The 27735-nt window shown below is 37.6% G+C and overlaps 1 protein-coding gene across 4 annotated transcripts in view; it reads left to right on the top strand.

The window, feature by feature from the left end:
• The window catches only part of Cep120 (centrosomal protein 120), a 70357-nt gene that overhangs the window by 4859 nt on the left and 37763 nt on the right, over positions 1-27735 (top strand). For 3 of the 4 annotated variants that reach the window (XM_090340081.1, XM_090340080.1, XM_090340082.1), the window contains exons 4-12: positions 611-725; positions 3634-3775; positions 11569-11717; positions 13702-13899; positions 17346-17573; positions 18645-18861; positions 20163-20340; positions 23627-23776; positions 24824-25006. In XM_090340081.1, the coding sequence (XP_090196207.1) occupies positions 611-725; positions 3634-3775; positions 11569-11717; positions 13702-13899; positions 17346-17573; positions 18645-18861; positions 20163-20340; positions 23627-23776; positions 24824-25006 (1560 nt within the window). Of the gene's footprint in view, positions 1-610; positions 726-3633; positions 3831-11568; positions 11718-13701; positions 13900-17345; positions 17574-18644; positions 18862-20162; positions 20341-23626; positions 23777-24823; positions 25007-27735 lie in introns of those variants that run through there. The other variant, XM_090340084.1, reaches the window with a different exon arrangement.

The raw sequence follows: 27735 nt of genomic DNA, 5'->3' as shown, positions 1-27735 counted from the left end.
GTGTTCTACCACCTTTAGCCACAGCTCCACTCTGGTTTTCTGGTATCTAATTGAAGATAGGAGTCTCATGGACTTTCATGCTGGGATTGGCTTTGAATCCTTATATCCATGAGCCACTAATGCCTGGCCTAAAATTTCAATCTTTTTTGGGGGGGTGGGAGGATCATTGTAGTATAGAGGCAAGTATATTTTAATAGTTCTTTCTAGTTGAAGAGGTCATTTTTGTGTGTCTCTGTGTGTGTGCTAGTCTTAGTACTTGAACAGAGGGCCTGGGCATTGTCCTTGAGCTTTTTTTGCTCAAAGCTGATGTTCTACCACTTGAGCCACAGCCCTACTTCTGGTTTTTTGGTGGTCATTGGAGGTAAGAGTCTCAGGTGTCCAAGCTGGCCTAGATTATGATTCTTCTCAGCCTTGTGAGTAGCTAGGATTACAGGCATGAGCCATTGGTGCCTGGACTAAAAATGTCTTTCTTAAAATAACATAAAGTAGATGTAGCTTACGTATTTATAATTAAACTTTATTATTTGAGTAATAATGCCATTTTTCAAGATTAATATTGAATGTTTAATATTGAGAAAAAATCTTATTTATCTTGTATATTGTTTTGCAGGTTACAGCGTACTCCAATCAAACTCCAGTGCTTCGCCTTGCATCCTTCATCTTCAGCCAAAGAAATCATAGGTTACATTGTTCTGGACTTAAGAACGGCTCAAGAGACAAAGCAGGTATTTCACTGTCTGATTCCTTTCGGTAAACACCAGATTAGTGAAAAGAAGGTAAAATACTAGACCTGAAGCAGATTGGCTCTAATGTTTTAGTTATTAATTTGATTTAGAAAAATTAACCTTTTCAGAGTTGGGCCACATGTGGCTCATGTCTGTAATTCAAGCTACTCAGGAGGCTGAGGTCTGAGGTTCAAGGTTCAAAGCCGAGACTCTTATCTCCGGTGAACCTCTAAAAAATGAGAACTGGGGCTTGTCTCAAGGGTAGGGCGGTAGCCTTTAGCTGAAGAACTCAGGGACAGTGCTCAGGCCCAGGGGTAGTGTGGTAGCCTGGAGCTGAAGAACTCAGGGACAATGCCCAGGCCAAGTTCAAGCCCCATGACCCACAGGAAAAAAAAAAAAAAATCAGTCTTTTTAATTATTCCTTTGAACTCTTTCTCAAAGGAATTTGTCTCTGTCCCAACCTATGTCCAAGTAGCTTATAAGCTTGAGTTTAACATCAAATCCTGAGCTTCAAATCCTGAACTTTTCTTTAAAATTCTTGAAAATGTTCCGTGCTGTAGAAAAATAGTCATCCCTCTTTTGTGTGACAGAAGTTTTTCCTGATGTTTGGCTTCCCTTTTTTCACAGTTCTCCATTCTAGCTAGGATTTTTCCTCTTTGTCTACTAAATGCAGTGCTATTACACTAGCCTCAACCTAAACCTCCAGGTTTTTACTTTCCTGCCTTGTCACCTTCTCACTGGTTTTCCTTGCTTCCTGTTCCTTATAGCTGCTTTTAGGGAAACAGCTATAGGTTATGTAACGATAAGTGTGTTTCAATTACATTGTTCTTAGTGCTTTAGAGCAATAACTCATTCAAGGCCAGACTTGGTGGTACACATCTTTAATCCCAGCAATTGAATGGCTGACTCAGAATTTCTAGTTCCAGGCTATCCTGGGCTGTAACAGTAAGATCTTGTCTCAACAAATGTTTCTGTTTAAGAAACTCCTCAATTTAAAAACCAAACAAAACTACAAAACTCTCTACAACAGCCCTCAGTTTCAATATCTGAATTACCCCTATGACGTTGCTGTTAATTTGTTTACATTACAAATGAGGAAAATGAATTCTGAGAGGTTAAATAACTTGCCCTGGGAGTCACTGAAATATACTCAGTGTTATATAAACAGTATCTTAAGCTTCCTGAGGGAAGAATCAGGTTCCTGATACTGCTTAGGGATTTTGTATTATTGACCATGCTTTTTGTGTGTGGCTTTTTTTTTTTTTTGGCCAGTCCTGGGGCTTGAACTCAGGGCCTGACTACTGTCCTTGGACTTTCTCAAGGCTAGAGCTCTGTCACTTGAGCTATAGCACCACTTCCAGCTTTTTCTATATATGTGATACTGAGAAATCAAACCCAGGTCTTCATGCATACTAGGCAAGCACTCAACATTTTGAAGTTGATAGCAGTGACACTTACTATTGAAAACCAATCCATCCTGTCCAAATTCAGAATCATTGAAAATGATCTCAAATTTTGAACTGCCTTAAAAAAGCCTCATTTACCCCATTCTTAGGTATTCATATTCTCTTTGCATTGTCTTGCCAAAAAATTCTTTAGAAGAGGGTAACCCAGGATAGCAGTCACTCCTCTTCCCATTATCTAGGTTTTTGGGACAGTTTATCCTTTTACTTATGATCCAAGTAAAATTACATGTTTTATGAAACCCAAATATGATATTACTTACCTTCTCTTATTTGGGCAGCAGGCATAGTTACTGAATGGTAAGAAATACATCATAAATCCTGTGAGGCTTATTAGTAAACTTAAAAATATGTCATTTCAGCAGTAAACTATATTATGCATTTTTATCTTGGAATACTAGGTTGTAGATTTTAAAATCTGGTTATTTCTGTTTTCTTTATCAAATGTTACTTGCATAAGGACAACAGTTCTTTATTTTAATGAGTGTAAGGACCAGTTGCTGTGTCCTCACAATAAACTCTGCTTCCCCATGTTGAAAAGGTTCTCTGCTGAGCATGGGTCACTATTGCAGTCATGGACGGATTGTCCTGGGTTGTGAGAATTCCAGCTGATCTGGGTAGGAGAGTTTCTGAAGTTGATGCAGTAAGGGTTACTCAAATTTATGATACTTCATTCAGTGTCAAGCTTTTGTTTAATATTGGTAAAGTAATGGTTCATAATCAGCAATTGTATTACTGGACCTTTAACACTGGTTTTTTTTTTTATTAGCAGTAAGATTTTGTTTTACTTATTTGATGTCAGTAGTGTAAAGCAGAAATGTGGCAGGAAGAAAAACTATACAAAGCATAAAATAGTAGGAGTTAGGAAAATAGAAAGCGGGTGGTTTTTTTATATAAAGAATCATGTGAGAAATGCAGGGACAAAGAATGAAAAAAAGTGCAGCAATGTACCTCACTGGACACTGTTGAAAATGAACTGTGCAACTTGTAGATGGGTAATGGGAGGGGAAAACTGGGAGAGAGCAAGGGAAGGGGTGATGTCTAAAAAGAAATATACTCTACCTGACTTATGTAACTATATATCACTTTTATAATAACAATTTAAAAATTTAAGAAAAAAGATCATGTGAGAAGAAATAGAAGGCTGTAAAGGTAGAAAGGAATACATATTTTGGCCTTCCCTTTAATAGTTTACCTGTTGAAGCATAAGAATGGGCACTATGAAGACAGCCTAAATTTCTAAGTTATTTTCCCAAAGGGAAATTCAGTTTGATGGCTTCTAAAGTGGGATTGATTCCTTTCTGATGAAATGTGAGAGCGATAAGAAGGAAGACTTCTGGCAGTTTATTTAGAACCTTAAAGAACATTTGCAGTAGTTTTTTTCTTCTTCTTCTTCATCTTTTACCTGTTTAGGTTTTTTCCTGTTGTGTTGTTTTTGTTTTTAGGCACCAAAATGGTACCAGTTGCTGAGTAATAAATACACCAAGTTCAAGTCTGAAATACAGATAAGCATCACTTTGGAAACAGATACAAAAGCACCAATGGATAGTTTTAAAGCAAAGGGGGCCCCCCCTCGAGATGGAAAAGGTTTGTGCATCATCTCTAAAGACATTCTCTGAGACCTTCATCTATGGACTAGAAGGTTAGGAGGGGACAGAACAAGGAGACTGTGTGGGTGGGGTAGCTTCTTTTTTTTTAATCTGGTATAACCTAGGACAAAGAATTTTGTATTTTTGAAAACTGCCACTTAGCTTTGCTGTCACTACCATATAGGGAGGGTGTGGGTGAAAAATTATAGAGTACAGGGAGTTGCACATAGGACAACCTCATCCATCATCATCCTCCCAAACCCAGAGTGTTGCAACTGAGGAAATGTCCTAGATACTTCTTTGCCACTAGAAGTCCTTAGTTTATACTCTGTGGTATAACTTTACTATTTAACCCTCTCTCCTCACCAAGATTCCATGTTCTTGAATTCACATGTGGGAAATTTCATTTGAAAGTCATGTTTTAATGGTATTCAGAGTTTGGATGATACAGATGGATCTTGCTAAAAGTATTTATTAGTTACAGCAGTGTTTTTTTTAATGTACTACATTATCTAGTTTACTTTTTTATAAATTGGCTTTAACTTGGGGGGGGGTGTCATTATTACTTTTCTACACGTGTTCAGTCTCATCCCCTTTGTCACTCTCGCTTCCCCACTTCTAAAAAGTTTCAACAGCTTTTATTGATCTGTTTTCATGGTTGCAAATAGTCTATTTCAGCTGTATTTGACTGGTACCTGCTTTGTGACAATATATTTCCCTTTCTTTACCATTTTACCCCTTATTAGTCAACAGTTTTCATATTATATAGTACAAATTTGTTCACCACCCACCTTTTTTTTGTCAAGTCTTTTTACGTACAGATTTTCTGTGGCTAGTTATGTTATGACTTAGGAAATAAACTGTTACTCAGATTCTGAAAGTGATTGTAAATAGCTGCTAATTTCTTAGATTTTGTTGAAGTTCACCAGTAAACCCATCTGGACTTGCTTTCTGTTTTGGGAGATTATTAATTATTGGTTTAGTTTCTCTCATACATCAGTCCATGGTGTCATAGGATTAATAGTCTTATGAAGTAATTTATGTTTCTGTGTATTTTGGTAGCTATTTCTTTCAAGGCATTGATTCAGTTTTATGATCATAAACCTCTTCAGTAGTACCCCTTTTATTTTTTTCTAAACTATGGGATCCCTAGTGATAGCTCTTCTTTCAGTTCTGATATTAATAATGTATACTCTTTTTCTTATTTAGCATGGCTAGAGGCTAATTTTATCTTTTGTTTTTGTTGGTTTCTTTCATTAATTTCCTGTTTTCAGTTTGATTGTTCTCTAATTTTTTTTTTTGGTGGGGGGGGTGGATCATGGGGCTTGCACTCTAGGTCCCTGAGCTCTTCAGCTCAAGGTTACTGCCCTACCCCTGGAACCACAGTCCCACTTCCCATTATCTAGTGATTAATTGGAGATAAGAGTCTCATGTTCTTTAGTACCAGTTGGCTTTGAACTGCGATCCTCAGATTTCAGCCTTCTGAGTAGCTAGGATTACAGGTGTGAACCACTGTGCCCAGCATCTTAATTTTTTAAAAAACTCTTCTAAGTTAATAACCTTCTTAGTTTTTTAAGGTAAAAACTTAGAGGGCTTATTAAAAAATTATTTCTGTGTGTGCGTGTGTGGCGTGCGCACCAATTACTGAGATTTGAATTCAGAGCCTGTGTTCTTGCTTCGCTGTTTCACTCAGGTACTTAATGTTCTACCGCTTGAGCTACACCTCTACATCTGGCTTTTTACCGGCTAATTGGAGATGTCTGCATGGTTTGACTTTGAATCATGATCCTTAGCTCATCCTCCTGTGTAAATAGGATTACAAGACTGAGCCACCAATGTATGGCTCAGATGACTGATTTTAGATCTTTTCTTATATATGTATTTAACCAATGCTTTAAAAGCCTCTAAGCTTGGTTTTCTTTGCATCACACACATTTGAATGAACTCTGCTTTAATTTTCATTTAATTAAAATAATTTTAATCCTTTTGAGATTTGATTTTTATTTGCAATTGTGTTTTCCAGCTCTCTTTTCTTCTAGTTTTTTTTCCAGTATTTATTTTCCCTTTGCTTTCCAGATTTGGAGGTTTTTGTTGTCCTGCCTGTCTTGAAGGTCAGAGATTTTTCCTCAGCAATACCTAGGCTACTGAATACCTTTACAGTATTTTGGATCTCTGTTTCTCTTTTCTGCTTACTTTATCTTCATATTTTGTGTATTATTTATACTTTTCCATTAAAGCCTTGCCATATTAATCATCATTTTTAAAAGTTTGCTAGATGGAGTAGCACTTGCCTCAAGAGACCGAAGCAGGAGGATTGTACGCTGAAGGCCAATCTGGGCTATGTAGTGAATTCAAGGGTAGCCTGAGAAACTTAGTAAAATCTTGTCCCCAACAAACAAATAAATAGTCCTTGTCAGCCTTATATTTGAATATAGTTCCTCTGCTTGTTTAGTCTTTTCATTTGGTCATGAATTGCATTTTTTGTTGTTGTTTGAAACCATACTAGATAAAAGGAACTTTTGTAAGTAGGTTGTTGGTAATAATAGTACTGAGATGTAGGGAAGGGAAACAATTGTAGTTTTTTTTTGTTTGTTTGTTTTTTTTTTGCCAGTCCTGGGCTTGAGCTCAGGGCCTGAGCGCTGTCCTTGGACTTTCTCAAGGCTAGAGCTCTACCACTTGAGCCTCAGCACCACTTCCAGCTTTTTTGTATGTATGTGGTACCAAGGAATCGAACCCGGGTCTTCGCGCATGCTAGGCAAGCACTCTACCACTAGGCCAAACTCCCAGCCCCACAATTGTAGTCTTGTAGTGGAGTCTCTTTTTTTCTGAGCCTGTACCTGTGGGATCCGAACTTGACCATTCCTTCTCAGTTTTAACCCTCTGTAGGGAGGAGAATATGATGTCTCAAGAAACTGAAGTTAGGTATTTCTCTGTCGGTAGGTCAGGATCTAATGAGTTAGGGATTTCTTTATCTATGAGGGCAGGGTTCTTCAAGAAAATAGAGATGCAAATAGTTGAAACAGATCAAGAAAAAAAAATGGTACTCTGATCTTGAATGGTGTGCCTAGATTTAATATTTGTTATATGTTTGTATGGTAACCTAAGAAAAATTTTAGTTCAGTGAATTTATAGTTATCCCAAAAGTTTAATTCTGAACTAGAAATCGCCTTTTGGTTAAGGTGATAGAAATAATAGTTCAATTTGCAATAACCCTTTCTCTTTCACCTTTTTAACTAGTGCTTCTTGATTTCCTCATGGGCTTTTCCCAACCTTAGTACATTAAAAGACATTTCTTTTCATTCTGTGCATACTCATCCTATGAGAAAAATATCTGCTCCTCAGGTGTCAGTCATATTCGTCTCTCTTGCTTATCATCTTACCCAGACCTTCGAAACCAGATGTCATTTGATGCCCAAAACTGGTCATTGGAGTAGTTCACAGGCATTATTAACTTGGTTCTGCCAAAATGCCATAAGTTATAAGTACTGAAACTAGGGTAAGAACCTAAAAATCAAATTCTAGTGTCTATATTCTTTTTCTCAGTGGAAAAAATTTTGACAGGTTCCTTTACTATAAACAAACTTACATAGAAATTGAAAGTAAAGAGAATATTTTTTCAGAACCATTTGGGAAAAATTTGCTTCCTATCTAAATATTTGATTGTTTATTATAACACAATAGAACTTTGATTATGCCTATCAAGATTGGGAAATTTGTGTTGATATATTAATGAAAAATGAATGTTTCTATAGTTCCATTCTGAAACAACTTGTAATATCCTATGCAAGTGCTTAGAATAAGGTAGTACTAATTTATGCTAATTTAATGTGAACTAGATTTACAGCCTTGTCATAATCTTTCAATTTTGAAGTTTATGGGTCTGTTGCTTTCTAGAATGTCCTGTGACAGATTTGTCCGTTTTGAGGTTTAGGTTTGACATGCCTAACCTAATCATAGAAGTGATAGTGGTACCAGGTTCTTTCTATGACCTGTCTGGCACACAGTGCAGTGTGTTCCCTTATTGATAAAACTCCCTTAGATGTCTTGGTTAATATGGTGTTATCAGTGCTCTCAACTGTATCTTACCTCTTTACTTATGTGAAAGTCTTTCATGATACAGAATTGGGAAAAGATTATGAAAAACTTTTATTTATTATTTTTAAATTATTCATTGGGCAAATGGTTTTATAGTTTTAATGTAATATTTTAAAATCTTTGTTTTTCTTTCATTTTCCCAGATTTGGGTAGCTCTTTCAGTCTGTTTCTGTGTCCATAATTCTGTTTTACTATGTCTATAATTCAACTTTTTAATATTTTCTGGCAAAGGAAAATTCTGTTGTTTTACTTTTACTTGCCTTATCTCACAAACAATCCTACTTTCTTTTAGTAAAGAATTCTTAGAAGTCAAGATCCAGCCAAGTTAGATTCACCAACTGCTGTTGGAGTATCAGACTCTTCTAGTAGACAAAGGGAATATGTGCCTGTCTGCATACATATACACATTTATATTTGTGTTTATATATACATTTGCATATAAACGTACTGGTAGTGCATTTTCTGCTACTGTAAGAGAATATATACTGTATAATTTATAAATAATAAGTTTATTCCTTAGTTCTAGAGTCTGGGAAGTCTAAGCTCAAGGCACTGGTTTCATTTAATTAATATATCCTCCTATGTTGGAGGGTTACAGGGAGAAAAGCTCCTTTGACAAATCCTTTTGTAGGGGCTTCTAACTCCATTTACAAAGGAGGGAGACCTCCTCACCTAAGTACTTCCTAAAGACTCTACTACTGATATTACTTATCACTCGACCACTAAGTTTCAACTCTGAAATTGGGAGGGAATCACATTAAAACTAGGCCAGGAGTTTGGCCTAGTGGTAGAGTGCTTGCCTAGCATGCATTAAGACCTGGGTTTGATTCCTTGGTACCATGTACATAGAAAAAAGCTGGAAGTGGTACTGAGGCTCAACTGGTAGAGCTCTAGCCTTGAGAAAACCCAAGGCCCAAGGACAGTGCTCAGGCCTTGAGGTCACGCCCAACACTGGCAAGAAAAACAAAACAAAACAAACTTTGGATTCCAGTCCTTAAGATTTGTTGCTGGTTTCCTGGCAAGGAGAACCGTAGCATAACCATTATTTTAGTTTCTATTCTCTGCTAGCCTTATATAATGGCTGTCTTTATGAAAGTGGTTAATGTATGAGATTACAACACTAAACTTTTTTTTTCCTTTTCAATATATTTTTATTGTAATTAATAGAAGGGTTACATTATATTCACCATATAGAAGGTGCATTACTTCACAAACATTGATACCCTTTCTCATGTCATGGTCCTCTCCATGTTCCTCCCCTCCATCTCCCCCGCTCCCCCTCACTTGATTTCCCCCTTCCCTATCCAATTTCAAATAACCAATTAAGCATATATAAAATATATCAGATAACGAGGTAAAATATTATAACAATATGAGATAACCAAGGGGCAGCAAAAGAGATGAGAGTACTTTAAGGACAGTAATCACTCCTTATGTGGCTTTTTTTTCTATATCCTAGAGGTCCCATGGCCATATGTATCTAGATTTTGTTCTATCGTGAATCTCTGCTAGTAGAGCCCAAGGTTTCTACTGATTATGACAAATGAGGGAAACCATTGAGCCTATGTTCCTTTGAGTCTGGCTTACTTCACTTAATATGATTTCTTCTAGGTCTTTCCATTTCCTTACAAATGGGGTGATGTCATTCTTTCTGACAGCAGCATAGAATTTCATTGTGTATAAATACTACATCTTGTTGATCCACTCATCAACTGAGGGGCATCTGGGTTGGTTCCATATCTTGGCTATGGTAAATAGTGCTGCAGTGAACATCATTGTGCTAGTGGATTTAGTATGTCCTTGTTTCTGGATGGTTGGGTAAATGCCAAGTAGTGGAATTGCTGGGTCATAGGGGAGCTCTATGTTTAGTCTTTTGAGGAACTGCCATACTGCTTTCCATAGTGGTTGAACGAATTTACACTCCCACCAAAAGTGTAGTAGTGATCCCTCCTGATCGCATCCCCTCTAGCATCTGTTGTTACTAGATTTCTTCATCCTGGCCATTCTTTGTAACTTTTTTTTTTTTTTTTTTTGGCCAGTCCTGGCCTTGAGCTCAGGGCCTAAGCACTGTCCTTGGACTTTCTCAAGGCTAGAGCTCTACCACTTGAGCCTCAGCACCACTTCCGGCTTTTTTCTATGTATGTGGTACCAAGGAATCGAACCTGAGTCTTCGTGCATGCTAGGCAAGCACTTTAACCACTAGGCCAAACTCCTGGCCCCCATCCTGGCCATTCTAACTGGAGTGAGGTGGAATCTTAAAGTTGTTTTGATTTGCATTTCTTTTATGACCAGAAGTGTCAAGCATTTCCTAATGTGTCTATAGGCCATTTTTATTTCTTCTTCAGAGAAGACTCTCTTTAAGTCTTTGGCCCATCTTATAATGGGATGGTTGTTTCTTTGGAGATTAGTTTTGGAGTGATTCAATTTTTTGAGCTTACAACACTAAACTCTTTGCTTTCAGTATTTAATTTAATTTTCCCAGCAAATACATAGAAATTACAGAAGGAAAACAATGGAACAAAAGGAGATTGTGCAGTTTTCTGATAAAGGTAGTAAATAACTACAGTTGGCACTTTGGTCTCTGTAATTTAAGTATCTATGCTCTTAATGAATATACTATTTTCATCCAGTGCTGCAATGAGCATCTTTTGAGGATTAGAAATGAGGATTGTTTATAGGGTATGAATATGTGAAATTTTGATGAACACTGATGCATTACCAGTTGTTTGTACTAGTGAATATCAGTTGAGAAAATGTCTGCTTTCCTCTTATTTCCCGTAATGCTGATTATTATCTGTTAGTGTAGTTGTGTGTATGCATGTCCTTTAAAAAATCAATTTGAAAACTCCTATGTCTATTTAGTCTTTTCATATTGTTACCTATTGGGCTTTACTGATCTCAAAATTATTTAATGGTTTTCTCTTACTCTTACAATAACTATTATCCAAATGTTTCAGCAGAGCATGTAATAATATCCTGTCTATATACCTTAGTCCTCACTGTGATTCAGCACACCATACCTCTTCCCATTCCTGTGCCATGTGCATCTATGTCTTCATGTGTGTTGTTCTTATATTTTATTTTAGAACAAGCTTTTTGCTCTCCTAGTTCCTGTTTGGTACTCTTGGACTGATCTAGTTTTTAATCCCCAGCTTAGATTCACTAGGAAACCTTTGCTAGATTTTTTTTTTTTGTATGTGGTTTATTAAAGTGTTAGTTTTGACTGGAGGCCTCAAGTGCTAGACTTATTGCTCAGCTGGCCCTTAATCATGCCTTAGCATGGCTTTTTTTTTTGGAGATGGAGCCAGATTTTCTGCTGAGTGTCTTCAAACTCCAGTCCTCCAGACATCAGGCTACTGACATAGGATTACAGATCTTAGCCACAGGTGCTTGGCTAGACTGTTCTTTGTATATGGAAAAACAAAATTAAATGAGTTTTATTTAGAGTGCATATAAGAAATTAAAGAAAACCTTTTGATATATTAGCTCTATGCATGAAAATTTTCAAGGAAATTGACAGTTATAATCAGCTTTTATAACTTATAGTGGTGCATGCTTATACTACCAATCAATTCTTGTAAGATCGTGTGTTCCAGTCTAGGCTGGGTTAGCAAAATTGAATGAAATAAAAAATAAAATCTTATAGTGATTTATAGCAAACTGCAGTCTAATTTAATTGTATTTTTGCCTGTGAAGTTCTTCCTAGCTTGTCTGGATTTGACCCGAAGGACATTGTAGCAGTGCTGAATGAGGAAGGAGGTTACCACCAGATTGGGCCAGCAGAGTCCTGCACCGACTCCTTCATTATGTCCGTGACCATAGCTTTTGCCACCCAGTTGGAGCAGGTGAGAGACACTAGTGATGAGTGAGATTAGTGATTCATGAAGAACATGAAAAACACTGGATATCTATCTTAAATTTTATCCTTTAGATAGTAAATATATTTGTATGTGTACAGTTTAAAATTTGAGATAAGAATGTGCTCATAACATTTTTACTTTGTGACAAGAATGGATTTCACTATCTTGATCAAAACAGATTTTGTGATTTGTGAGAAATTGGGAGAATGTTGCCATTGTTATGCGCAAATTTTTGAAAACTGATAGAGGAAATTTTTCTGTTTGCTTCTTGGGTAATGTACATTTTGGAGAAATTAGCAATGCCAAGAACAGTTTTTTTCTCAGTAATACTTAATGCCTATTAGGTCTGAGATTATATTTTGCTTTGCTTATAAACTAAGAAGTTAACGCACTCTATCACGAATGTGGCAGAAGATTGGAGAGTTTAGGTCCAGATCAAAGGATTCCATTATTCCCAGCACAGTGAGCAACCTGGACATGGGTGTATTTTCTCAGGTTCTTTTTACCTTGAGTTCCATGTGAGTTACACAGAAAGGCAAACAAGGAGAACCATGTGGGAGAATGTATCATTTTCATTGTAAGCAGTAAGCAGTCCTAGCTTTTTTTTTTTTCAGGAAGACATATTAACTTCTTAAGATTAACAACTACAGGAATAGCTCCGAGAATTGGCCTGGGTAAAAGAATAGTCAAGGCTTCGTATTCCTGACAGACTCAGCAAGGATGGCTGGTCATGATGCTCTGTCTTTTCCCAGCCGTGGTACAGGACAGCATTAACTGTGGTCCTTTCGTCCTTAAAGAGTAGTCCACTTTTCTTGACTTTTTGTTGGGTGATAGCATCTAAAATAAATTCACATTTTAAAAAATAGAGGCTGTGATGTGCATGTGTGTGTGAGTGAGGGGCTTGAACTCAAGGTCTGGGATCTGTCCCTTACCTTTTTTGCTTAAGGCTGGCACTCTACCACTTGAGCCACACTTCTGCTTCTGGCTTTTTGGAGATTTTCACAGCCTTTCTTACTTAGGCTAGCTTTGAACCAAGATCCTCTCAGATCCTCTCGCATCTCAGGTGCCTGAGTAACTAGGATTACAAATGTAAGCCACTAATTTCTGGCTTATGAGTAAAGTTTTTATTAGACTTGGCTTTCTTGCATCTATTCACCTCCTGCCCGGTGCCCCAGTTGCCATTTCACAGGTAAAACATGCACTTGGTGACCACATTTTTATGTCACTTTGAAGATCTTTAAATTTTTCCTTTCAAAATTATCAGGTTAGACTTTTTAAAATAAAAATTTGACTTTGTTAAACTAAGTTTATGCCCACTACAAGAAGGGCTTTTTTTCCCCCCCTAGTCCAGGGTCTGGGCACTGTCTTTTGGTTTTCTCAGGTAAATGCTCTACCCACTTGAGCCACAGTACCGCTTCCAACTTTCTGTGTATGTGGTATTGAAGAATCCAACCCAGGCTTCATGCATGCTAGGCAGGCATTCTACCAGCTAGGCTACACTTCCAGCCCTATCTTGCTGATAATAATTCATAGGTTTCTAAGGTTTTTTTTTTGTTTTTTGTTTTTGTTTTTTTGCCAGTCCTGGGGTTTGAATGCATGGCCTGAGCTGTCTTTGGGCTTTCTGAAGACTAGAGTTCTACCACTTGAGGCACAGCACCACTTCCAGTGTTTTTCTATGTATGTGGTACCAAGGAATTGGACCCGGGTCTTCATGCATGCTAGGCAAATACTCTACTAGGCCACATTCCTGGCCTGATTTCATTTTTTTAAATAAATCTTAGACATATACCCTGGATATTTTATACTAAATAACCTGAGTTAAGAGTCTCTTTAACTATTATTTATGAAATTCAGCCTTTAGTTAGTAAAGGCTAGTCATTTAATAGAGATTTATAAATCCTCTTGGAGTGCAACTGACATATTCAGTGATTAATAGAGTAATATTTATTTTTTTTCTTTACATGTTTAGCTAATTCCGTGTACCATGAAACTTCCAGAAAGACAACCTGAATTTTTCTTTTACTATACTTTACTGGGAAATGATGTTACAAATGAGCCCTTTAATGATTTGATCAATCCAAACTTTGAGCCCGAGAGGGCATCTGTTCATATCCGCAGCAGTGTAGAAATGCTTCGTGTTTACCTGGCACTTCACTCTAAACTACAGGTAAGTACTATGCCAGGTTTTTGCTTTGTTTGAATTTGTTGGATTGGTTTTTGCTACTATGTTAATTTTTTTTTTTTAAGGTACTGGCTAAGTCATTACAGTTACTTCAGAATTTTAGAAAACACTTCACTAACCCAGTTATTGAAAAAAGAGGTATACTCTCTACTTATAATTCATTTATTTTTTGCCAGTCCTCATGGCCTGAGCACTGTCTTTGAGCTTTCCCGAGGCTAGCGCTCTACCCCTCGAGCCACAGCATGACTTCTGGCTTTTTTGGTGTATGAATACTGAGGAATCAAACCTGGGGATTCAAACTCTACCCTGACACCACAATCCTGGCCCCCACTTATTAGAATATTATAGTAAGAAATTTTACCAGAACCTAGAACTGGTCATACTTTATATTTCAGAATTTAGAGATATTGCTATAGGACATGCTTTTACATTTCAGAATTTAGTTTGTTGTTAAAATTAGAGATAATGGCAACTTTCTTTAGAAATGGTAGATTTTAATCTACCATTGAATATATTTTAAACATTCTTTTGTTTGTTTTGGCAAACTAGGGTTTGAATGTACTCTGCCACTTGAGCCATGCCTTCCAACCTGTTTTTGTTTAGTGCTTCTTCTCATCTCCTCCAAATGCAGTCTAATGATGCGTAGACCTTATTCAAGCAAATGGTTATCTAATCCTGTGCCACTTCACTTTTACTACTCCACTTGTTTGATCAAAAGTAACCATTATAGGAGGGGGTGGGGGGGAGAGAAAATGGGAGAAAACCATGGAAAGGTGTAACAATGTTCATGAAGTAATATACTCACTATCTTATGAAGGTAACTGTAACCCCTCTGTACAGCACCCTGACAATAAAATAAAAAAAAATTAAAAAGTAACCATCCTAAAGACAAAGAGTAGCTGTATGTGTGCACATGTGTACACATATGCTTCCCGGCCTCTTCTGCAGCTTGAACCTCTGGGCCTGGGTGCTGTCCCGTACGTTTTTCACTCATGGTTGATGCTCTACCACTTGAACCATAACTTTACTTTGGTTAATTGGATATGAGAGTCTCATGGACTTTGCTGCTTGGGCTAGCTTCAGATCTCAGCCCTTCTGAGTAAATGAGATTACAGGTGTGAGTTTACTAGCATTTGGCTTAAAGTTAACTTTTATATAGAATCCTATTTAAAACATGTTTACAGGGTGAGAATGAGCACCTGTCTCCGGATTGGGAGGCAGAAATGTGGAGAATCATGTTGTAGATCACCCTGGGCAAAAAGTAAAAACCTACAGCAATACTAACCAGTGTGCAAAGGCGCTGGAAATATAGGTCTATTATCATGAGGCCCTGAATTTAATCTCCAGTACTGTCAAATTAGGACTCAAGTTATATGGAGTAGTGGACTTAATCCTAGCTTATAATTCTATCCACGTAGCATTCGCAGGATCACCTCAACGCCAGCCTGAGTATGCACAGTGAGACTCCTTTTTCTTTTTCTTTTTTCTTTTTTGGCCAGTCCTGGGGCTTAAACTCAGAGCCTGAGCACTGCCCTTGGGCTTTTTCAGGGCTGGAGCTCTACCACTTGAGCCACAGCACCACACTCTGGCTTTTTCTATGTATGTGGTACCAAAGAATTGAACTCCTGGCCTAGTGTAGTAACGTACTTAACAGTGGTCTATGGCTATTAACTCAGTTATGGGGAAACTGAGATAATGAGGTTTATGGTTCCATGCCAGCTCAGAGAGCAAGAATCCTGAAGACTCCATCTTGGTGGAAGAAACTGAGCAAGGTATTCCATATCTCTCATCCCAGCTAAGGTGGTGTATTGCTGTCTAGGAATGGTCTGGGCAAAAAACCGACTCTTTCTTAGAATAATTAGTACATAAAAGGGCTGCAGGTGTGGCTTATTGATAGCACTTCAGCTTGGCAGGAACAAGGTTTAAACGCCTGGACTGCATTAAAAAAATTAAATTAAGTTCTTAGTAGGGCCTGTTATCATGTTTCAACTTCTTTTTCTCCAATATACTATTTTCCAAGGCTTCCACATAGTCTGGGAAAAGAATAATCACATGATAAATTTCCATTTCTTCCTTTCTTAGTGCAATTTTCAATATGTTGAGCTTTTGCATAGCCATCATTGACAAACAGTACTTGTCAACCCAGAAGTACTCTTTTTTGTCATTCAGTCCTTGACTTTACAAAGAAGACAAGAATCAAGATGTTTTATGAATGAAGAAGACAAAATTATTTGAGGTTTTAAGGTTCCAAATTGGGCTTCTCTACTTACTTATTTTTTTAGAATCATGTTTGAATTAATATCAAGATGGAACTAGAAGCTAGACACTGGGGACGGGAGTTTGGCCTAATGGTAGAGTGCTTGCCTAGCATGCACGAAGACCTAGGTTCAATTCCTAGGTACCACATACATAGAGAAAAGCTGGAAGGGTGCTATGACTCAAGTGGTAGAACACTAGCCTTGAGAAAGCCCAAGGACGGTGCTCGGTGCTCAATCCCTGAGCTCAAGCCATGGGACTAGTCAAAAAAAAAAAAAAAAATAGAAGCTGGACACTGGTGGTTGAACACTTGTAATCCTATCTACTCTCGAGTCTGGAACCTGAAGGACTAGGGTTCTAAGCCAGCCCAGGGAGAAAAGTTTGAGACTACATATGGAAACTTCAGTGAATCAGCAAAAAGACTGGCTGATACATGACTCAAAAAAAGTGTCACATGTGAGCATGCAGACTAAGCACAAGGTCTTGAGTTTAAAAAAAATAGGAAAACCACTTAAGGTATTTTTCTATTTAAATTCATAAACTTTTTTTTTTTTTGATCTGTCCTAGGGCTTTGATCAGGACCTAGACTTCTTTTGTTTAAGGCTAGCACTTTACCACTTGAGCCACAGCTCCATTTTCAATTTATTTTTTATTTTTCTTTCTTATATTTTTTATTGTAATTAATAGAAGGGTTACATTATATTTACCAGATAGAAGGTGCAGTACTTCACAAACATTGATATCCATCTTCTACTTATATAGTACCAAGGAATTGAACCCAGGGCTTAATGCATGCTAGGCAAGCATTCTATCACGAAGCCACTTCCCACATCCCTTATCAGACACTCATTTCCAATTAAGCAATTTGCCTATGTAAAGTAGCATAGTGAAATATTAAAAATAATCATAATTCATTGAGGAGACGGAAATATGGCAATATCTATGTACACCTCATTGAACAAACATGAAAAAAGAGGTGAGATCTGTGAGTTAACTATTAATTTATGTTTTACCACCAGTTTAAACAATCATGCATTAGAATTCATCACTGTGTTCAGGTCAGGCTATACTCTGTGTTCCTCAGCGACTTGTTTTATAACTTGTATTAAGTTTATAGTATTTAGAAAGGAAGATAAAATAAAATGTCTCACTTTGATTTTTCCCTTTTGTTTTAGATCCATCTCTGTTGTGGAGACCAGTCTCTGGGCAGTACAGAAATACCCTTAAGTGGATTGCTAAGAAAGGGCAGCACAGAAATCAACCAGCACCCTGTCACTATTGAGGGTGCTTTTACCCTTGATCCACCAAATCGAGCTAAACAAAAGCTCGCACCTATTCCTCTGGAGCTGGCCCCAACTGTGGGAGTGTCTGTGGCCCTGCAGAGAGAGGGCATCGAGTCCCAGGTAAGTAATGACTCTGTTTCCATCTTCCAAGCTTGTCTAGTATTTCATTGCCAGAGAACCTCATGAGTTACCTGGCATAACAGTGTATTCATCATTCTTAACTAGTAGCCTACATTATATAATCTCTTTTCTGAATAAACAAAAGTTCAGAGGCATCTGCTGTATGGTTTGTAAGTGACTGTGTGCTCATAGCCTGTTTAGCTTTGGGACCATCTTCTTATGTAGTAGAAATTGTTTCCTTCCACTCCCAGCTTATACTTTTTACTCTAATAGGCGTAAAATCATTTGGTATTTGATAGGACAGATATATAATGTTTTCCTCAGCTGCCTATGGCCAGTCTCCCTATAATGGTCATTTGGTGGCCGGTAGTGATAGCCATTGGCTGTCAAAAAGCTTCCCCGCCTCCCCAAGGAAATGATCGAGGCAGCACTCTTAAACCTAATTTTAGAGAACCTGCAGTGGCGGTATCATTTTGATTTTGAGACACACCCAGCTAAAATAAATCTCTCAGTCCATTAGTATTTATAGCCCCCATAATCTTAGGCAGATTTTACCACAGAGACGGGCATTTATTTGAATGTGTACTTATTTTCATTGTATCTCGGCAGAATCAATTTTATTAGCATCATTTTGCAAAGAGTCCATCTATAGCTAAGTTGTAAATTAAAGATAAAAAAGCTGAAAAAATACATATAGTTTTATAGGGTAGTGAGTAAAGCAAGAAACACTCCTACTAGACATCTGTTTTATTCTGTGTAGGGTGTAGGCCTTCATTATGCTCTTAACTATTCCCAGGGTCGCATGAACCTGACTTTTCTCATATATCCCTTCTTACCCATTAGGATGCATTTTGGTACTCTGCTCTTGGATGTATGTCCTTCCTGTTCATCTTCCTTTTTCTGGTCCTAGATGCTATAAGGAAATTTGCAATTTATGAAGAAAAGTAGACTAGCAATATCCAAACTGGGAAAGGAAGCTTGTATTTAAAAAAAAAAAACAACGCCAAGTTTTTGCTTAATTATGAAGGAAAATATTTTGCAAATTATATATTATTTAAAAATTGTTTTTAGTCTTTAATTGAATTAAAGACCCAGAATGGACATGAGCCTGAGCATTCAAGCAAGACAGTTTTAACCCCCATAAAGGAGAGGACACTTGCTGGGCCAAAGTCACCAAGTGTGTCCCCTGCTCCAGCTCACAACCAGACACCTCCAACCAAAGATGACGCGACAGAAAGTGAGGTGGAAAGCCTACAGTATGATAAGGATCCAAAACCAAATCCCAGGGGTAAGATGTTCTTTTCATACATCTTTTTTTATTTTTTTGGTCAGTCGTGGGGCTTGAACCCAGGGACTGAGCACTGTCCTTGGGCTTTCTCGAGGCTAGAGCTTTACTACTTAAGCCATAGCACCACTTCTGGCTTTTTTCTATGTGGTACCAAGGAATCGAACCCAGGTCTTTGTGCATGCTAGGCAAGCACTCTACCGCTAGGCCAAACTCCTGGCCCTTCACATATATTTTATATGTTGGATTTGTGGTCCTCTAATAAGTGGCTATGAGGACTTATTTGGGTTTTAAGTAAAAATGTTAGATTATGAGCCAAAAATATGTGACAGTGTAAGAAATTTCAGTTTAAGAAACGTTATTCTTTCAAATAGATTTATTTATTGTTTTGATGGTGCTAGAGAATTGATCTTAGGACTTGTGCTGGCTAGGCAGTCACTCTACTACCTCAGCCATGCCTCCCAGACTCTTTCGCTTTATTTTTGGGAGTCTACTAGGATGACAGATATGTGTACCACTAGATTTAGCTGTTGTTTGGTTTGGTGGGTCTCACTAACTTTTTACCTGTGCTGGCCTTGACTTTGACTTCCATTTTCCTGTTCTCTCTGGCACATGTTGCTAGATATCAGGCATGAACCACTATCGCCAGCTCATATATATATTTAAACTAGTAAACTCTTGAATAAAATAAGTTATCTGGGATTTTAAAGAACTATTAATTGCTTTATCTTGTGAAGTTGTAATTATTTTTGGTTGTACAGGATCCAAAAATATACATCTCTGGTTTTGTAAGGTTTTTTCATCCATTGCCTAAAAGCCTACAGCTGTATAGAAAGTACGATGGATTAGGAATTTGAAGTTTGGAGTGCAAGGTTTACTTGAGTAGCTGTTTAACTTAGGCTTCTCATTAAGCTGTACAGGCCTATTCAGTTCTGACTCTTTTGGAGTTATTTGTTCTGAAAATAATTACAGCTGGGTTAAAAAGTGATGTTGCTGTATCTGTAGTATGGCCTTGGATAGCTAGGCTAGGTTCAAACCTGCAGTCGTCTTCAGTCTTCCTGCCTAAGCCCCTTGGGTTTTGGGATTATCAGCACACATGGGCATATACCTTTCAGATCTAAAATTCAGATTCTAAAATTAAAATTAGTTTGAGGTAAGCCATTTTAAAGATGCTCATGTCTGTAGTCATAACTTGACAAAAATAAAATCTCGTGCTCCAAGAAAAATGAGATAGCTTTAAATTGTCTGAATTGTTTGTTTGCTTGTTGGTGATAGTTTAAAATTTTTTTGTGTTCATTTTTCAGGCACTAGTTCTTCTGTACTTGCTTCACTGGCCCAGCCAGCGGCTCCATCGAATGTTTCGGAAACAGTTTCACGACAGAAGATTGCTGTTCCAGCAACATCACATCATTTTTGCTTTTCCATAGACTTGAGGAGTATCCATGGCTTGGATATTGGCTATCCCGTCAACTGTATATTAAGGTGGGATTTGATGTTGTTTGAGGAGAAAAGCCTTTCTCTGCCTTGGGAAGTTACAGAGTAATATCACCAAAGAATTAAGACCTTTTTTTTTTTAAAGCTTTTGTTTAACCTGTGGCATGGAAAGGAAATAAAGCAATATCCTAATGGCTTTGAACTTAACGTGGCATTGGTGATATGAAAGGTACCAGTCTTACCTATTCTGGTATAATAGTCATAGATATTTGTAATCATTTATTGATGTTGACATTTAAAATGTAGTGGCTCTTGAACTTTAGAAGGTTTTTGTTATAGTTGTTTTCTGGGAAGAAATGCTCAAGTCAAAATAATGATTTTTCCATAAAACTATTACAGTGGAGGCTTACTTTTCTTATATATACATTTCATAGTTGCAAATCAGATAACCATCTTAGTGAACTACATAGGACATCACATTTTGTACATACTTTCAGCTAAATGACTTTACACAATAGCTTGTTGTAATAATGTTACATTGTCATAGTTTTTGACTGAGATGTAAATTAAGTGTAACACAATAACATTTGCAATCTTCATCGTTTCTTTCTCATAAATTTCTTAGATTCATGGATTAGCATTTGAGATAAAGTGTTTATTTCGGGAGGAAATCTAAGTACCATTGACTCATGCCTATAGTCCTAGCTACTCAGGAGACTGTGATCTCAATTTGAAGCCAGTCTAGGCAGGAAAGTTCATGAGATTCTTATCTTTAACCACCAGAAAACTAGAAATGGCACTATGGCTTAAGTTGTAGAGTGCAGGACTTGAGCTGAAAAAGCTCAGGCGCAGCACTCAAGCCATGAGTTCCAGCCTAAGACCAGCAAGAGACAGACAGAGAGAAAGACAGAGACAGAGAGAGAAATCTTTTTGTCATCTCAAAATGCTAACATAGAGTTTCAGCAGCTAGCCACTACTTCCTGTCTTTTTGAGGCATACCTGCTTTCAAGTCTGTAATTTTTGACTTGAACCTGATTTTTGCAGTATCTAATCTTTTCTAAAATATTTCCAGTTCTTTCATACTTTGTTATAAATAGTGGACCTCACACTGAACATGACTACAAGTATTTGCAGAATTGAAAAAATTCTTTCCAGTTCAGATTCAGTTTTGCATTTATTTTAAATGCTAAAAATCTTTCCAGTTTTTTTAATCTGGAGATTCAAGACAGAAAAAAGGTTTTCTCTCATGGATGTAGCTTTTCCCAAAGGGTTTGTTTTCTCAGTTTTAGAACTAGAATTGCTACTTATTGCCCACTTTGGAGGGTTTTGTTTTGTCTTTTATGCCCTTTTACCCGAGATCTCTGTGCAGCCATCACTGCTATTGGAGAAATTAGATACATGCGAGGAAGTCTTAACCAAGTCTATGCAGAAAGTACTCCCAGTTCCTTGTGTCTTCTGCTTGCCTTGCTGGGGGTCGGGAGGCATGTGTTTAATCACTGAATGTCTATGTGATGCCTATTACTATATATAAGCCACCCACAACTCAGCTTTCAGGGATGACAGATTCATAAACAAGTTAATATATGAAGAGAACTGTAGTTCACTTGATTAAGAAAGGCGAATTGTATTCTTAGGAAATAATACATAGTTATTATCCACTGAACATTGCATGGAACTACTTTCCTGTTCCCATTGTCAAGCAATAGGAACTGAAATTCAAGTACACTAACTCCCTCTGAGTGAGATAGCTTGATGTCAATGGAATTGTGAACATATAGTAATAGAATTGGTAAATAGTATAGGAATTTTTAGGTTAACACAAATTCTTTTTGTAGGACAACAATTTTTACTAGTAGGATTTAAATTCTGGTTTTATATATGAATAACATGATATGGTATGTAATTTAAGCAAACATTATGTATTAATTTGATTTTTTATTATCAGTACTGAGAATTAAATTCAAGTACTTTACTAGTTGAGTCATACTTCTAAATCCATTTGGGGGCAGGCTTGTCTGCCTGCCCTCCTCCCCTCCCCTCCCCTCCCCTCCCCTCCCCCTCTTCCTTCCTCCCTCTTGCTTTTGCACTCTCGCTTTTGCTCTCCCTTTCCTTTGATTTTTCAGATGCAGTCTGGCACTAATGTTGACCAGGCTAGCCTCAAACCATGATTACAGGCATGTACATACCACACTCAGCTATATTTGGCTTTAAATACAGTTAGCTTAGCAGTAGTTAAGCATTCTTCATTTGGTCTGCTATGGTTTTAAGTAACAAAAAGAAGAAATAACGTGATAGTACTCACTACTCATCTTCTACACATTTGAATTACTTATATCCTGATTCTCTATTCAGAGACAAATCATTGTGAATTCTTTTACATTCACTAATAAATATCAGGACCTTCTTGTCTAAAGGAAAGTAGATTTAGAAATGAAATTCAGGAGGTTGGGATGCAACTCAGCGGGAAAGTGCTTGCCAACAAGTACAAAGTCCTGGGTTCAATCCCCAGTTCCAAAAAAGGAAAAGAAAAAAAATATAGTTTAAAAAAGAAATTAAATTTAGCAAGCCCACTACCTTCCTTCCTGTTCTGTATCCCCCTCCCCTGCTTTGGAAGTACTAGAGTTTGAACTCAGGGCCTTATGCAGAAAAAGGCAGATGCTCTCCATACCCCAGCCCTTTTTCCCCTTCAGTTATGTTTCAGATAGGGTGTTGCACCTAGGACCCTGGCTTGCTTACTTACAGCATGCTTGGATGACAAGTAGGTACCACCACTCCTGGCTTTTTGAAATATGAAGTTGATGTCTCACTAATTTTTTTGCCTGGGCTATCCTCAGAACATGACCCTCCTAATCTCCATTTCTTGAGTAGCCAGGATTATCTTTGTGAGGCACCTGCCTGTCTAGCCTTTCATGAGCATGTAATACATGGCAGAAACTGCTTACTTAAGATGAAAAAAGATGTGCACTGACAAGCAACTTAGATTGCAACTCAGTGTTCCTATTATTTGTCCTTTAAAACTTTTTATGTGCGGGCCAGGAGTTTGGCCTAGTGGTAGAGTGTTTGCCTAGCATACATGAAGTCCCAAGTTCAATTCCTCAGTACCACATACATAGAAAAAAGTTAGAAGTGGTGCTGAGGCTTAAGTGGTAGAGCTCTAGCCTTGAGAAAAATTCAAGGACAGTGCTCAGACCCTGTGCTCAAGCCCCACAACTGGCCAAAAAACGAAAAAAAATTTATTTGCTTATAATCTTCATATTACACCTTTAAAATTTTTAAATCCAAACTTCAAGTCTCCTCTATGGTGTTAGAACACTTTCTCTTTCTTCCATTCTAGGTACTCCTACCCCTTCTTTGGAAGTGCAGCCCCTATCATGACTAATCCCCCTGTGGAAGTGCGGAAGAACATGGAAGTTTTTCTTCCCCAGTCTTACTGTGCGTTTGATTTTGCAACTGTGCCACATCAGCTACAGGACACCTTCTTACGGTACTGTCTAAGTCAGGTGGATTTTTTGTTGTTGTTTTCTTTGGTCAACACTTGAAAATGTGGTATCATACTTAAATCCATAGCACTTTATACATTTGAGAATCAAATTTATTGGCACTGTAACTGACATTGTCACTTCTGCCACATGTTTATAGGCTTGTTATAAAGTCTGTTTTCTAATTTCTGTGGTTAATGAGGAAGCTTTGAGTAGTGGTGTTCTTTAAGAAGATAAAAAAATATTTAGCTTTGATTGAGTCATTCAGTTGACTGTAGTATGTTATATAATTGGGGTTTTTTTTTCCCTTCTGTTGATCCTGGGACTTGCACTCAGGACCTGAGTACTGTTCCTATGCCTCCTTGTGCTCAAGGCTAGTGCTCTACCACTTCAGTCACAGTGCCACTTCTGGCATTTTCTGAGTAGCTTATTGGAGATAGAGTTGCACAGACTTTTCTGCCCCAGCTGGCTTTGAACCACAATCATCAGATCTCAGTCTCCTGAATAGCTAGCATTATTGGTATGGAGTTTTCTACTTCTTTTCACGTATAAAACTTGTGGTTACTAGAAAACTGGAGGTGACACTGTTGCTCAAGGTGTAGGGTGGTAGCCTTGAGGTGAAGAGCTCAGTGACAGTGCCCAGACCTACCGGGGTGGGGGGTGGGGGAGGGAGGAATCTATTCATTTGAAATAGATTTTCAAAGAAAGATGAGACCTGTAAAACATCTTTTACTTTTGTAAAATATAATAATTCAAAATAATACAATTTTAGAGGGAAAATGGAGTCAAGTCACAAATTTTATAGCCATTGTGGGAATAATAACAATATTTCAGTGCTTTTCTTTATTGCTTAAAAGCAGTATAGAAACAAGGCCAGTTTTTCCTGTTGATGGCCTGTGAAATGGAGCCTTTAACAGTTGTGTTAAGTGATTTTCCAGGTAAAAACAAGTATGACAGAAGTATTTCTACTTTAGGGTATTCCAAGATTATAGTTGAGAAAAGCCTCCAGTTGAGGACTAGCAGATTAGAACATGTGTTTCTCTTTTCTTTAGGATTCCCCTGCTGGTTGAATTGTGGCATAAGGATAAAATGAGTAAAGACTTACTCCTGGGTATTGCAAGAATCCAACTTTCTAACATCTTATCTTCAGAAAAAACTCGCTTTTTAGGCTCAAATGGTGAACAGTGCTGGCGCCAAACATACAGTGAGAGTGTTCCTGTTATAGCAGCACAGGGGTAATGTATCTTCTGCATGGTTTTTACTTTGCCTTTATTTTTACAAGCATTCTGATTAACAAACTGCAGCCTTATTGTTTCTTTTCCTTTTTTTGGTTGATTAGGTTTTGGGGTTTATTTTTTTTTTAAATCTTTGGGGTATGTATTCTAAATGCATGTTAAAAAAACATACTAGTGGGCTGGGAATTTGGCCTAGTGGTAGTGTGCTTGCCTAGCATGCATGAAGACCCGGGTTTGATTCCTCGGTACCACATACATAGAAAAAAGAGCTGAAAGTGGTGCTGAGGCTCAAGTGGTAGAGCTCTAGCCTTGAGAAAGTTCAAGGACAGTGCTCAGGCCCTGAGCTTAAGTCCAGGACTGGCAACAAAAACCAAACCAAACCAAAACAATAACAAAAAAAACATACTAGTATAGTATAGTATTTATATTTAGCATGCATTTTTCCTGCCTTCTCTTTAGGTGGATAATTATTTGTTATATCGGTTTTGGTGATACTGGAGAATTGGACTTGGTTTCTACTTGCTAGACAGGCAATCTACCACTCCCTTAGCTCTTTTATGCTTTTTCCATTTTTCAGGTAGAGTCTTTTAAAAGGCTGGATTTATAGTGTAGTTCTACATTATTTTCTATCGTGAATGCTATCTCTATTTCTATTTGACAAACTATTTTACCTTCTGACTCATATCTGAAGTCTGAGAATATTACGTTTGTCAGGATTCAGAAGTAGTTTTTAAAATAAGTTAAGGGCCAGTGTTGTAATGCAGTTGTAAAGCAATTTGTAACATTTAAAAAGTCCTGAGTTTCACCCCTCAGACCATAAAATAAAAAGGTTTTGTTTTGTTTTCCTACCTAACTTCACTGCCACTGTGAAAACCGTGGCTTTTCATATTCTAAGCAGCATGTTTGTTAAAGTATTTTTCTTAAATTAAAATAGCAACTTAAATTCAGTTTAATAGTCTGTTCCATTTACCTTATCTTTAAAACATAGTGAGAATACAGGAGTGAATTGGGCTCAGCAAAATTCTGAGATCTACAGTTTTTTTGAAGCTTCTTAACCTATTTTTTCCCATCCAAAGCCATGTGAGGAGACTAGAAGATTTTTTCACTTGGCATATATAGGAATAAGTGTCCTGGAGAACCAGATGTTTGATTAACTAGGAGTTTGCTTTGATACTCTCACAGGAAACTCGTAACAATCATGTCTTTTCTGAAAACATGAGTAGAAGAGAATCCATTTGTTTAGCATTGAAGCTATTTTAGTGCTGTCAGTATTAGGACTTGTTTGTCTTGTCTTGCTTTGTAGACAAAGAAGTTGTCTTTTTTTTTTTGGCGGGTCCTAGGGCTTGAACTCAGGGCCCTGGGTGCTGTCCTTGTTCCCCTTTGTGCTCAAGGCTAGCACTCTGCCCCTTGAGCTACAGCACCATTTCTACTACTTCAGCCACAGTGCTACTTTTGGATTCTTCTGAATAGTTTATTGGAGATAAATGTCTCATGCCCTTTTCTGCCTGGGTTGGCTTCAAATCACGATTCTCTGATCTCACATCTCAACCTCCTGTAGCTTGGCCTGGCAGGAAGTCTTTCTAAGTAAAAACTTCAGACATGCTCAGGAATTTCTCTCCAATATAGTAGTTCTTTACTTACTTTTGTAATTTCTTCTGCTATTTCCAAGAACAGGAAAACATGAGTGAATTGAGAGTACTGACTGTATAGCTGCATAGGTTACAGTCTTGTTTAACAGGAACATTTGATTTAGGCAAAAATAGTTTGAATTTCCCAAGATTTAAACTTCTTTTTTTTTTTTTTTTTTTTGTCAGTCCAAGGAGCTTGAACTCAGGGCCTGAGCACTGTCCTTGGACACTTAGGGTCAAGGGTAGTGTTCTGCCACTTGAGCCACAATACCACTTTCAGCTTTTTTTGTGTATGTGGTACTGAGGAATTGAACCTAGGGCTTCATGCATGCTAGGCGGGCACTCTACCATTAGGTCACACTCCAGCCTTTCTTTTAATATTTTTTTGTTTTTATTATCTAATGATAAATACATGCATTTTTAATGATACAAAGAAGTGCTTATTTTGGATGATTATGTAATTATCTTACTTGTAAGAATTATCCTAGACAATGTCTGTTTGCTCATTGTAGGAAAAGTAGGCAAATAAATTCAGAATAACTAGAATAATCAAGGGGTTTGTGATAATGTATATGGCTGGCCACTGTGCCTCACACATATTGTCTTAGCTACCTCGGATGCTGATATCAGAAGACGGGTTGAAGGTAGACTGATTTAAAAGTTTTCCGTACCCTATGTCCTCCCAACTATATGGGAGACTGAGATTGAGAAGATTTCCTTAGAGGCTCACCCACATAGAAAATTTGCAAGGCTTCTGCTCAACAGAAAAAGTTAGGTGTAGTGGCACATTTAAGCTACAGTAGGAAGCGTAGTCCATGATGGCCTCCCGCTCCCCAAAAGTGAGACTCTACATTCTTTTTAGAGCAAACAGCTGGAGTCATGGCTCAAACAGTAGAGTACCCGCCTAGCAAGTATGAAGACCTGAGTTTAAATGCTACTCCCACTTTAGGAAAAAAAAAAACAACAATAAGGAGCATGTATATGAGAGGTCTTGAAGCCTAAAGGCTGTTGAGTCTCAGCAGCAAAGGAGTAAGGTGGGCCTAGTGGTAGTCTGCTTACCAAGCATGCACAAATCCTTGGATTTGATTCCTCAATACTACA

The sequence above is a fragment of the Megascapheus bottae genome, chromosome 10, assembly GCF_031878675.1.
Source record: "Megascapheus bottae isolate mThoBot1 chromosome 10, mThoBot2.hap1, whole genome shotgun sequence".
Taxonomy (NCBI): domain Eukaryota; kingdom Metazoa; phylum Chordata; class Mammalia; order Rodentia; family Geomyidae; genus Megascapheus; species Megascapheus bottae.
This window is presented reverse-complemented; position numbering and strand designations above follow the sequence as displayed.